Source organism: Mandrillus leucophaeus, unplaced genomic scaffold, assembly GCF_000951045.1.
Source record: "Mandrillus leucophaeus isolate KB7577 unplaced genomic scaffold, Mleu.le_1.0 Scaffold490, whole genome shotgun sequence".
NCBI classification, from domain to species: Eukaryota; Metazoa; Chordata; class Mammalia; order Primates; family Cercopithecidae; genus Mandrillus; species Mandrillus leucophaeus.
This window is the reverse complement of record NW_012105254.1, coordinates 1,070,186-1,082,712: the sequence shown is the minus strand read 5'-3', so window position 1 is coordinate 1,082,712 and position 12,527 is coordinate 1,070,186. Positions and strand designations below refer to the sequence as shown.

Genomic DNA, 12,527 nt, shown 5'->3' with positions numbered 1-12,527 from the left:
TGGAGTGCAGTGGTGCGATCTCGGCTCACCACAACCTCCACCTGCTGAGTTCAAGTGGTTCTCCTGCCTCAGCCTCCCAAGTAGCTGGGACTACTGGCACATGCCACCACATTGGCTAATTTTTATATTTTTTGCAGAGATGTGATTTCACCATATTGCCCAGGCTGGTCTCAAACTCCTGAACTTGCATTCCTCCTCCCTTGGCCTCCCAAAGCATTGGGACTACAGATGTAGACCACCATGCCTGACCCATTTTGCTTTTAGTTTTGTTTTTCATATTCAACCCTCAAGATTTTTAATTTCTCTGAAGCGAGCACAGTTATCAATTGATGATATGATAATGATGATTATTATTATTTTGAAACACAAACTTACAGAAAAATTGGGGATACAACATAAAGAACTTTCTTGAAATCACTTGAAATCTAATGTTGCATCACTCCCAAATGCTGTAGTGTTATACAAGCATTCTCCTACATGACCACAGTGTGCCCATCCAAATCAGGAAATGATCATTTACACATTATTGCCATCTCACTCTCAGACCCTATTGAGGTTTTTCCATTCATCCCAATAATGTCCTTTTTAGCAAAAGAGCCCAGTTCACACTCACAGGTTACATTTGGTTTTCATGTCTCATCAGTCTCCTTCTGTCTGTTGCATGCTGTCTGGTGGCACATGCAGCCATTTGTCCCATTACTGTTCATACTTGGGTCATTTGATGCAGGTGGTGTTTGCCAGGTTTCTTGACTGTAAAGTTACTCTTTTCCTCTTTGAATTAGTATTTTTCTGGGATGTGCTCTGAAACTGTGAATATTCTGTTCATCAGACTTTCCATGTATATATATTTGTACAGACTCATGCAGTGGATTATAATCCGACGCTGTTGTTTATTTTGATGCTCAAATTATTACCAGTTTGAGGCCAGGCATGGTGGCTCACACCTATAATCCCAGCACTTTGGGAGGCCTAGTTGGGAGGATCACTTGAGCCCAGGAGTTCAAGACTAGCCTGAGCAACATGGTGAAACCTCATCTCTACAAAAAATTAGCTGGGCGCATAGCCGGGTGTGGTGGTGGGTGCCTGTGATCCCAGCTACTCGGGAGGTTGAGGCAGGAGAATTGCTTGAACCTGGGAGGTGGAGGTTGCAGTGAGCCAAGATCACGCCACTGCACTCCAGCCTGGGTGACGACAGAGTGAGACTCCGTCTCAAAAAAAAAAAAAAAAAATTAGCCAGGCATGGTGGCATGTGCCCGTAGTCTCAGCTACCCGGGAGGCTGAGGCAGAAGCATCACCTGGGCTGGGGAGATCAAGGCCACAGTGAGCCATGTTCATGCCACTGCACTCTGGCCTGGGTGACAGAGTGAGACCCTGTCTCAAAAAAAAAAATTACCAGTTTCGCCAGTGGGAGACTATTCAAACTGACTTGTGTCTTTCTAACTCGTCCCCATCATTTCTTCACGCGTTTCCTTGCTTTCTGGCACAAGATAGTGTTCTTCCTCTGCTCTTACCCTGGAATCGGCCATTTACCCAGGGAGCTCTGGATCCTTTTAGTGGAAAGTCTAAATCTTGGTATTTAGAAAGCAAGATCTGGATGCTAGGTGTGCTCATTGCCATTGGGGTGCCACTGCTCTGCATGCTCTCAGTGGACACAGCCAGGGAATGTGTGTGTGCTCATTTCTATGTGGAATGAAAACCATGTGTTCATGGTGCTACCTCATGACAGGGATCATTTTCATTTTTTCCCTCCCCATGTTTGTAACTCTCCTCTCTGGTGGTGAGAAACCTGGTTTCTACTATCTTTAATATTTTTACTTATTCCCCATGCATGTGGCTGATCTGTCATTTTTGCTGCCACTCACTCCTCTACTCAAATACCTTTCTCTCCCTGCTTGGTTCTCATTCTCCATTCTAGGCCACCCCCCTGTGTGGACACTTACCTGACCCACTTGGGCACCAACACATTATACCAGGTGATTCTAATAGGTAGCTAGGTTTGAGAACCACCAAGAGTTTTCAGATTGAACTGCACTTCAATCTTTTTATCAAGCATTTCCCACCCCATTGCTAACTCTTACTGGTTACTAGTTATTAGCAAGCTGCCAAACATTCTCTTTCATAAGGAACAACAGCCACAATGCTTTCTTCTCACTGCTGGAAAGCATTTAATCGTCTGAGAAACAGCAAGTGATTGGTGGAGTCCTGGCTCTGCTTCTCGTTTCCCAGGTTGATTATGCTAGTTTCACAGCAATGCTCTGTTTTCTTCTACTGAGAGCAGTATTGGTATCATTAAGATACCAAGAAATGCTGAGGTTTCATTGGTATTCTGTAACTTGTATTTTGCTGCTACGGGGAAGATAGCTGTTATGTTTATCCTGTTGTTAGCTTTCAATTCTAAAGCGAATACGGACTGGGCGCGGTGGCTCACGCCTGTAATCCCAGCACTTTGGGAGGCTGGGGCGGGCAGATCATGAGGTCAGGAGTTTGAGACCAGCCAGGCCAACATGGTGAAACCCCGTCTCTACTAAAAATGCAAAAATTAGCTGGGCATGGTCACGGCCACCTATAATCCCAGCTACTCAGGAGGCTGAGGCAAGAGAATTGTTGGAACCCAGGAGACAGAGGTTGCAGTGAGCTGAGATCACACCACTGCACTCCAACCTGGGCAACAGAGCAAGACTCCGTGTCAAAAAAAAAATTGTTAAAGCCAGTACGAACCCCCTCTGAACCTCACTCAGCTTTGAAAGTGCTCCTGCAAATCATCTACTCCAGTCCCCTCTACAACAAATAACCCCTGCGTGCACTTGTCTTTGTACGTTCTCAAATGTGTTCTTGTCTATCTGCTTTTTATTCATTTTTAATTTTGCCTTTTTCCACTGTTCTAATTTGCCTTTCTTTAAAAGTGTGAAGGAAGAAGTGTTCTGGAGGAACTACTTTTACCGCGTCTCCCTGATTAAGCAGTCAGCCCAGCTCACGGCCCTGGCCGCCCAACAGCAGGCCGCAGGGAAGGAGGAGAAGAGCAATGGCAGAGAGCAGGATTTGCCGCTGACAGGTACATTCCGGGTAGAAGACAGCACTCTACAGAAAACATTGTTCTTAGAGACTCAAATGAGCTTGACCTTTTATACATACCAGAAATGTCATTGTCTTAGGGAAAAATTATTTTCCTCCTGGAGGAAATCTTCATTTTTCTCTTACTGCCTTCTCTCTAACCCATCTCAATCATGTCTTCCCCAAGCTTTCCTTTACTTTGCTTATCTCCTTTCTCATTCCTTGTTTTTATTTTTGTTTTTTTTTTAGACACGGGTCTCACTATGTTGCCCAGGCTGTCCTCAAACTCCTAGACTCAAGCGATCCTCCTGCCTCAGCTTCCCAAGTAGCTGGGACTTACAGGCATGAGCCACTGTGCCTGGCGAGTTTTTTTTCTTTTTTTTTCTCTCTCAAACATCTGTCATCTTCCCCACCTCTCATTTTTGGCCCTTAACCATGTGATTCTTTATACTTCTGTCCCCTACTCTGATTCAGTCCGCCTCCTTTTTGTTTCTTTCAACCTGATGTTTCTCCAGTGCGTGTAGTCTATAGAGCAGAACAAAGCTCCATTCCACTCCAAGTTACAAGGATCTGTCTAGTTCTGAGCTAGGCACTGATGAACATTGGACTCATTGTGACACTAACTTACCACTGGTTGTGGGAATGTGTTGTATAATAATGGCAGCTGTTTGAAATCTGTAATAATTAAAACAAGAAACACATTTTGTGTCATATTTTAAATTTTTAGTGAGTACCTGCTGTGTATAGTAGGTACTCATTACAACTGGACATGCATCCCACGAGAAGCGGGGTGATTTCATTCACGGAATTTTAAATGATTAAGCAAAACAGCATGTCCTGAGGTACAGGTTATATAGAATACTAGGACAGGATCCGACACTGCTCTTAGTGTCAGTGAAATGGAGTGAAGTTGCTCTACGCAGGAAAATTTGTCACTTTGTGTATCAGTGTTAACATGCATCCCAATTGTCTATCATTCTTCAGCATTTATGTTAATTTTGTTGGAAAATTCCATTTTATCAAATACTGCCTTAACAAAATGGACTTATGACAGTATTCCATAAAGACTGCCTTTTTCTAGCACTCATGTCAGCAGGCAAACTTGATAAGTAACTTAATCCTCATTATCCTAAAAAAGTACAGAACTATTCTTCAATGAATTTTGCTCACACTGTAGTTAAAAATTATTTCCTGCTGGAAATTTTATATAAGGAGTATTGAATATGATGACATGTTAAAAATATCCCCAGAAGGCTGAGGCAGGAGGATCACTTGAGCCCAGAAGTTTGATTCCAGCCTGGGCAACATACTGACACTCCATGTCTAAAAACAAATAAATGAATAGATAGGTAGGTAGATAGATAAAAATATCCCCAAAGTAAGAGGTTGAGATGGTTTCACCATGGCTGTTTCTTATAATTTAAGAAAAGCTGAAAGCATAACATAAAAATTCATTTCTGAAAATTATTTAGTATCATAATACTTGTGGATATTTTACTGTGATTATAATATATATTCAGAACTGAACCAAGCAATTATTGTCTCTCTTATTCTCACTTCTTAGAGGCAGTACGGCCCAAAACGCCACCCGTTGTAATCAAATCTCAGCTTAAAACTCAAGAGGTAATCCAGTTTTACATTGTACCTAGTAGTTGATATCTGGAAATAAAGTAACTGTGTTAACTATCTCTGATACCATTTAAAACTATGTATGAATATGGGTTTGGAAGAAGCAGCATCTGGTACTTGAATAGTCAAGGAACTATGGCTGAGACTTGAGGGTGATTTACTGGCATATGTAATTCTAGATGTGCTCATCAGGGATTGGAGAGAACGGTTGGAGTGATTCAAGCTGTGAGGCAGAATAATAGCCTCAGGTGGTAACTCATGTAGTTACCAAGCAACTGCATGTTAGAAGGTTGGAGAGCAGTGCTCATTGTCTTACAGCTCACGGAGAAAAGAAATAAAAATAGCATGGCATTAAATTGTGAGACAGTAGCAAACCAGAATAACACAAATGTCGCTTAGCAAACCATTTCAAGAGCTCATTTGTTGCATTTCAGGATGAGGAAGAAATTTCTACTAGCCCAGGTGTTTCTGAGTTTGTCAGTGATGCCTTCGATGCCTGTAACTTAAATCAGGAAGATCTAAGGAAAGAAATGGAGCAACTAGTGCTTGACAAAAAGCAAGAAGAGACAGCTGTACTGGAAGGTAAAAAACAAAACAAAGAAACTATTCACCTCCCTAATTCCAAAGCCAATTGTAGAAAATTGTTATTCTGAAGCCAGTGCACAATCTTGTAAATTTTGCATCAAAATTGATTCTTACCAGACGCGGTGGCTCACGCTTATAATCCCAGCACTTTGAGAGGCCGAGGCGGGTGGATTGCTTGAGGTCAGGAGTTTGAGACCAGCCTGGCCAACACTGTGAAACCCTGTCTCTACCAAAAATACAAAAATTAGCCCGGCATGGCGGCATGGGCCTGTGGTCCCAGCTATTCGGGAGGCTGAGGTGGAAGGATGGCTTGAGCCCAGGAGCTCCAGGTTGCAGTAAGCCGTGATCACACCACTGCATTCCAGCCTGGGTGACAGAGTGAGACCCTGTCTCAAATAAATAAATAAATAAAATTGATATTCTGTTCCCTACTAGAAGGTGGAGTCTAACAAACATGACCAGACCTCACTCATGTCCTTCTGCCTTAAGCACTCACAGAAGCAAATCAAAGGGTTAGGGAGTCTGGTGTGACTATAGAGCTCCTCTGATGAAATCCCCAATGTAAAGGGGAAAGCCTGAGACTCAGAGAGGTTAAGCAATTCACCCAGGGCATCTCAGCCCCAAGGACATGTAACCAGGAATGGGGTGAGGGCATGTACCCCTGGGCACATGGAGATACTGCCCTCCAGCCTTCTGCTTTAAAAGCTGGCATTTTGCTGGTATGTTGTCACGTGCCTATGGTCCCAGCTACTCAGGAGGCTGAGGCAGGAGGATCACTTGAGCCCAGGATAATTTTTTTTTTTTTTTTTTTTTTTAAAGACAGAGTTTCTGTCACCCAGGCTGGAGTGCAATGGCACGATCTCAGCTCACCGCAACCTCTGCCTCCTGGGTTCAAGCGATTCTCCTGCCTCAACCTCCCGAGTAGCTGGGATTACAGGCACATGCCACCATGCCCGCTAATTTTTGTACTTTTACTAGAGATGGGGTTTCACCATGTTAGGCTGGTCTCGAACTCTCAACCTCAGGTGATCCACCTGCCTTGGCCTCCCAAAGTGCTGGGATTACAGATGTGAGCCACCGCACCCAGCTGAGCCAGGACTTGAAGGCTACAGCAAGCTATGATCACACAACTGCACTCCAGACTGGGACACAGAGCAAGACCCTGTGTCTGAAAAATTTAATAAAATAAATTTTTGGCAGCCGGGCACAGTGGCTCACGCCTGTAATCCCAGCACTTTGGTAGGCCAAGGCAGGCAGATCACGAGGTCAGGAGATAGAGACCATACTGGCTAACATGGTGAAACCCCGTCTTTACTAAAAATACAATATAAATTAGCCGGGCGTGGTGGCAGGCGCCTGTAGTCCCAGCTTCTCGGGAGGCTGAGGCAGGAGAATGGCGTGAATCGAGGAGGCGGAGCTTGCAGCGAGCCAAGATCGTGCCACTGCACTCCAGCCTGAGTGACAGAGCGAGACTCCGTCTCAAAAATAAATAAATAATAATAAATGTTTGGACCTGGTGCAGTGGCTCACGTCTATAATTCTAGCTACTCGGGAGGAGGCCGAGGTGGGACGATCACTTGAACCTGGGAGGTGGAGGTTGCAGTGAGCCGATATCGCGCCACTGCACTCCAACCTGAGTGACAGAGCAAGACTTCATCTCAAAATAATAATAATAATAAATTTTTAAAAGCTAGCGTTCTGCTTGACTGTAGACATGTACATGGAAGATTCTTTTCCCAGCTGCTGCATGCCAAAAGAGCATTGCTTCTGGGAAGGACCAGGCTGCTTTTAAAAACCAGTTTTTCGGCCAGGCGCGGTGGCTCAAGCCTGTAATCCCAGCACTTTGGGAGGCCGAGACGGGCGGATCACGAGGTCAGGAGATCGAGACCATCCTGGCGAACACGGTGAAACCCCGTCTCTACTAAAAAGTACAAAAAAACTAGCTGGGCGAGGTGGCGGGCGCCTGTAGTCCCAGCTACTCGGGAGGCTGAGGCAGGAGAATGGCGTAAACCCGGGAGGCGGAGCTTGCAGTGAGCTGAGATCCGGCCACTGCACTCCAGCCTGGGCCACAGAGGGAGACTCCATCTCCAAAAAAAAAAAAAAAAAAAAAACCAGTTTTCTTTTTGAGATAGGGTCTCACTCTGTCACCCAGGCTGAAGTGCAATAGTGCCATCATAGCTCACTGCAGTCTCAAACTCCTAGGCTCACACCATCCTCCCACCTCAGGCTCCAGTGCAGCTGGGACTACAGACGTGTGCCACCACATCAGGCTAATTTTTTAAATTTTTTATAGAGGTGGAGTCTTGCCAGATTGCCCAGGCTGATCTCAAACTCTTGGGCTCAAGCAATCCTCCCACCTCAGTGTCTCTAAGTGCTAGAATTATAGGTATGTGCCACCACACGCAGCCCAACAACCTTTTTTTTTTTTTCTTTTTTTTTTTTTGAGATGGAGTCTTACTCTGTTGCCCAGGCTGGAGTGCAGTGGCACAACTGTGGCTCACTACAACCTCCACCTCCCGGGTTTACGCCATTCTCCTGCCTCAGCCTCCCAAGTAGCTGGGACTACAGGCGCACACAACCACACCGGGCTAATTTTTGTATTTTTTGTATCGCTATGTTGGTGGGCTGGTCTCGAACTCCTGGTCTCTAGTGCTCTGTCTGCCTCGGCCTCCCAAAGTGCTGGGATTACAGGCATGAGCCACCATGCCTGGCCCCAATAGTCTTTTATTTACTATATGTCTTGGCTCCAGGACTAAATTATAAGCTCCCCAAGGGCAGTTACACATTGTCTTTCTATCCCCCTACAGTACCTAACATGGAACTTAGCACTCAGTAAGCACCCTAATAAATATTTGTGAAATTGGTGGCTTCCTGCATAACACAGGGTGTCTTTTCCTTTGAGGTTGCTGCTGTAGAACAATTAAAGCATTTCATTTTTTGTTTTCTCTATAGCTAAGTTTAAGGTTTATTTTTAAAGACAAGCCGGGCGCGGTGGTTCACGCCTGTAATCCCAGCACTTTGGGAGGCCGAGGCAGGCAGATCACGAGGTCAGGAGATCAAGACCATCCTGGCTAACATGGTGAAACCCCGTCTCTACTAAAAATACAAAAAAAATTAGCCTGGCCTGGTGGTGGGCGCCTGTAGTCCCAGCTACGTGGGAGGCTGAGGCAGGAGAATGGCGTGAACCCAGGAGGCGGAGCTAGCAGTGAGCCGAGATTGCACCACTGTACTCCAGCGTGGGCGACAGAACGAGACTCTGTCTCAAAAAAAAAAAAAAATACAAAAAGTAGCTGGGCATGGTGGCGGCACCTGTAATCCCAGCTACTTGGGAGGCTGAGGCAGGAGAATCGCTTGAATCCGGGAGGTAGAGGTTGCAGTGAGCCGAGACCATACCATTGCACTCCAGCCTGGGCAACAGAGTGAGACTCCGTCTCAAAAAACAAAAGACAAAAATGAATCTTAGCTTTACTTTTTAAATAGCCAGTTTGTTTTATAACATTACATAGCAGATGCATTATCCCACACACACACAGGTATATTGAGTGTCCACACGGAAAGTTGCAGCTCTACATCTCAACGCGAAAGACCAGTGTGAGAGCTCCAGTCAGAACACCATAAGAGAGTCCAGGCTGACTTCAGACCCCGGTGTCTGTCTCCACTCTTAAGGAGACAACTCTTTGTCTGCATAGTGGTTAAGCATAGACTGTGGAGCCTGCAGATGTGGTTCCATTCTTACATCTGTCGCTGTCAAACGGTGTGATCTTGGGCAAGTTGCTTAACCTCTCCTAAGTCTCCATTTCCCCATCTGTAAGATGTGGCTAATAGTAATACCTTGTCCATGGACTGTTCTAAGGATGAAAAGCATGATACACAGAAAGCAGTTAGGCCAGTGCCCAGCTCAGTAAGTGCTCAATAAACATTAGCTGCTTTTGCTACCATCATCATCATTGGTAGTGGTAAAAATTAACTTGCAACCAAGTATTAATTATCAATTACCCATTTAAATAAAAGGAAAAGCAGAGGCATAGGGAAAGCAAAATAATACCCAAAATATATTGATGACATCTGATACCTTTGCTTCTACATTAACAGATTTATCTTTCTAATTGTATTTATCCTTGGTCACTTAAAATTTACTGAGTTTTTCTGAGCACACACAGTAATGAAGGCTGAGATGTTAAAAATTACGGCAGCTAGGACTTTACGTAGGTAACTGAGATGGACCGAATTGTGAACACTAGCAGTATGAATTCAGAGAGAATCTTTTTCTTCTCCTTTGTTTCTTTTAGAGGATTCTGCAGATTGGGAAAAAGAACTGCAGCAGGAACTTCAAGAATATGAAGTGGTGACAGAATCCGAAAAACGAGATGAAAACTGGGATAAGGAAATAGAGAAAATGCTTCAAGAGGAAAATTAGCTGTTCCTGAAATAGAATAATAATCCTTAACAGTCTGCAAACTGACATTAAATTCTAGATGTTGACGCTCACTGAATCAGAAGGCATAAAAAAGTATAACTTTATGAAATTCAAAATTACCCTTTTTTCAGGTTGAAACTTGCCTCTTCTACTTTAAAAAAGTATATAGAACAGTTACTTCTAATAATCAGAAAGAGATGTTTTGTAGAACGTTTCTTTAGTATAAATAGAGTTAGAGATGTCCTCGTAGGCAGTATGGCTATCTTTACCACAGAAACATAAGTAAAATTTTAGAGTTCTGTTTTCCATGAGGTCAAAAATACAATTTATTCCTCAGTCATGGTTTTCTAAATATCTGTACTCCACATTCCATTTTAATTGATATGTGGGTGTTAAAGTACCTACTTAATGGGTTGATTACTATCAAAATGACCAAATTATACCAAAGAACTTAAGAGGAAGCACTTTCAGAACTATTCGCTTGCCAGGTATTTTCTAAAATTCCATCTGAAAGCCAAAAGATAAAATAAATAAGTTGATTTTAATGATATAAACATCACACAATTTTACATTAAGAAATACTGTGCAGGCCAGGCGTGGTGGCTCAGGCCTGTAATCCCAGCTCTTTGGGAGGCCGAGGTGGGTAGATCGCTGGAGGTCAGGAGTTCAAGATCAGCCTGGCCAACATAGTGAAACCCTGTCTCTATTAAAAATACAAAAATTAGCCGGTCATGGTGGCGGGCGCCTGTAATCCCAGCTGCTAGGGAGGCTGAGGCAGAAGAATCTCTTGAACCCAGGAGGCAGAGGTTGCAGTGAGCCGAAATGGTGCCACTGCACTCTAGCCTGGGCGATAAAGCGAGACTCAGTCTCAAAAAAAAAAAAAAAAAAAAAAACTGTGTGAAAATATTTGTTTTTCTCTGGGGCCTTTTCTTTCTTTTATTTTTAAACTATACCAGAAATTTTACATCACAGTTTTTATACAAAGTAGGACCTTCCATTCTTTTTCTATTATAATAACCTTCAGAAGCTCATTCCCCTGCAAGGCTGTTGTTCTTGTTTTTTGTTGTTGTTGTTGTTGTTCTTGTTTTAATCATCACCACATACAAATGTTTGAGCTTTGTCTTAAACTGAATCTTCATAAAATTGTGTTCCTCCGAGTTCACCTTCTAGGACTTTATTGATTAATCCTTCTGTTTCTGCTACACCAGCAGACACATGTTCATAGAATATGATTATTTTTAAAGAACAAGGTGAGGAGGCTGAGGCAGGAGAATCACTTGAACCTGGGAGGTGGAGGTTGCAGTGAGCTGAGATCACGCCACTGCACTCCAGCCTGGGTGACAGAGTGAGACTCTGTCTCAAAAATGAATGAATGAATGAATGAATGAATGAATGAACAAGGTGGTTTAATGTCAGAAAACTTCCTAAGTATTTGCTCGCCAAACCTTTCATGTTTTTCAAGAAGCCTTTATTACATAAAGGGGAATAGAATTAAAATGTTTCTTTATAAGAAAAATATACATATTTGTGTTCTTGGCCCCATTAAAACTAGTCAGTAGTCCTTTGGCAAAGATATAGTCAACAGGAGAACTGGGTATGGGTCCAGGCATTACTGCTGTTCATAGTTGCGGATGCATGTGTCTGAATGAGCCAGACTGTCTCAACTGGAGTCTCTTGGGTTATAGCAGTAAACCCGTGTATTCCATGAAACCACTGGCCCCATCATCAAAAGGTTTCCACTTGTGGTCCCACAGTTGCTTATTACTGAGTTTGGGTTCCAAGATGACTGGCAACTTCTGAAATAATCTCATTGCAGGAAAGAGTTTCTTTTTTTTTTTTTTTAAATAGAGTTTGCTGGAGGAAAAGAGGCATGTTAAATGTGTTTAAGCAGCTAAAAGTCCTAGATGGAAGCATATCAGGATGTGTCGGTGCTTGGCTCTTAGTGAATGCACTAAAATTCTTATTGATAAATGTTGAATAAACACACCAAAAAAAGTATCAGAGAAAGAGAAGAACCCTAAAATGACAATAGAGGTGTGTGACAGTTATTGCTATCAATTTTATATTTAAAAACAACCTAATTATGCATTGCCCTGTGAAAATAAAAGGATAAAATAAGATTTTGTACATACTGTAAGAATACAGTTATGCTGTATTTTTATGGATTCATCAAGGAGTAAAATGTTCTGCTTTAGTAAATTATATAGGTAATAAGTGTTATTCCTTTAAAGAGCAAAATAATTTATCACCATGTTTGGTGGAAAATTTCTAAGTATTTATTACATGCCCAGGGATTAGCCACCAAGATATACCGAGCATGAAAACCTGTAAAACTTAATAAAATGCTAAAATATGAACATCACACTATGGAGATTATGCCTCACTGCTCAGAGTGTGGCTCAGGAACCAGTGTAGCTCGGCCATGGCCTGGTAGTATGTTAGAAATGCACCATCTCAAGCCTGCCCCAGACCAGTTGATGTTACCAAGAACCCCCAGGGGATGAGAATGGACTTTATTTACAGTTTGGGAAGCACTGATCTAATATGCTCTCAGGGAAGCTGAGGTTTCTACTGCTTTTTACTTTTTACCCTTCCACTAGATGTCCTTTGCAGCAGTGTTTTTCTAGTTGGCATTACAGGTGTCTTCTCTGAGGTTCCGATTATTTCTATACTACCAAAATTAAAGAGACCCAAAGGCTGGGCGTGGTGGCTCACACCTGTAATCCCAGCACTTTGGGAGGCTGAGGCAGGCAGATTACTTGAGCTCAGGAGTTCAAGACCAGCCTGGGCAACATAGGGAGACCCTTGCCTCTACAAAAGTACAAATGAGCCAGGTGTGGTAGCC

The 12,527-nt window shown here is 43.2% G+C and overlaps 1 protein-coding gene across 1 annotated transcript in view; it reads left to right on the top strand.

The window, feature by feature from the left end:
- SYAP1 (synapse associated protein 1) overlaps nucleotides 1-10,232 on the top strand; it is a 42,837-nt gene extending 32,605 nt beyond the window's left edge. Inside the window, exons 7-10 of the mRNA XM_011995550.1 lie at nucleotides 2,904-3,052; nucleotides 4,616-4,674; nucleotides 5,115-5,262; nucleotides 9,555-10,232. Coding sequence (XP_011850940.1) covers nucleotides 2,904-3,052; nucleotides 4,616-4,674; nucleotides 5,115-5,262; nucleotides 9,555-9,682 — 484 coding nt within the window. The 3' untranslated portion in view covers nucleotides 9,683-10,232. The remainder of the gene's footprint in view (nucleotides 1-2,903; nucleotides 3,053-4,615; nucleotides 4,675-5,114; nucleotides 5,263-9,554) is intronic.
- The last annotated feature ends 2,295 nt before the right edge of the window (nucleotides 10,233-12,527 follow it).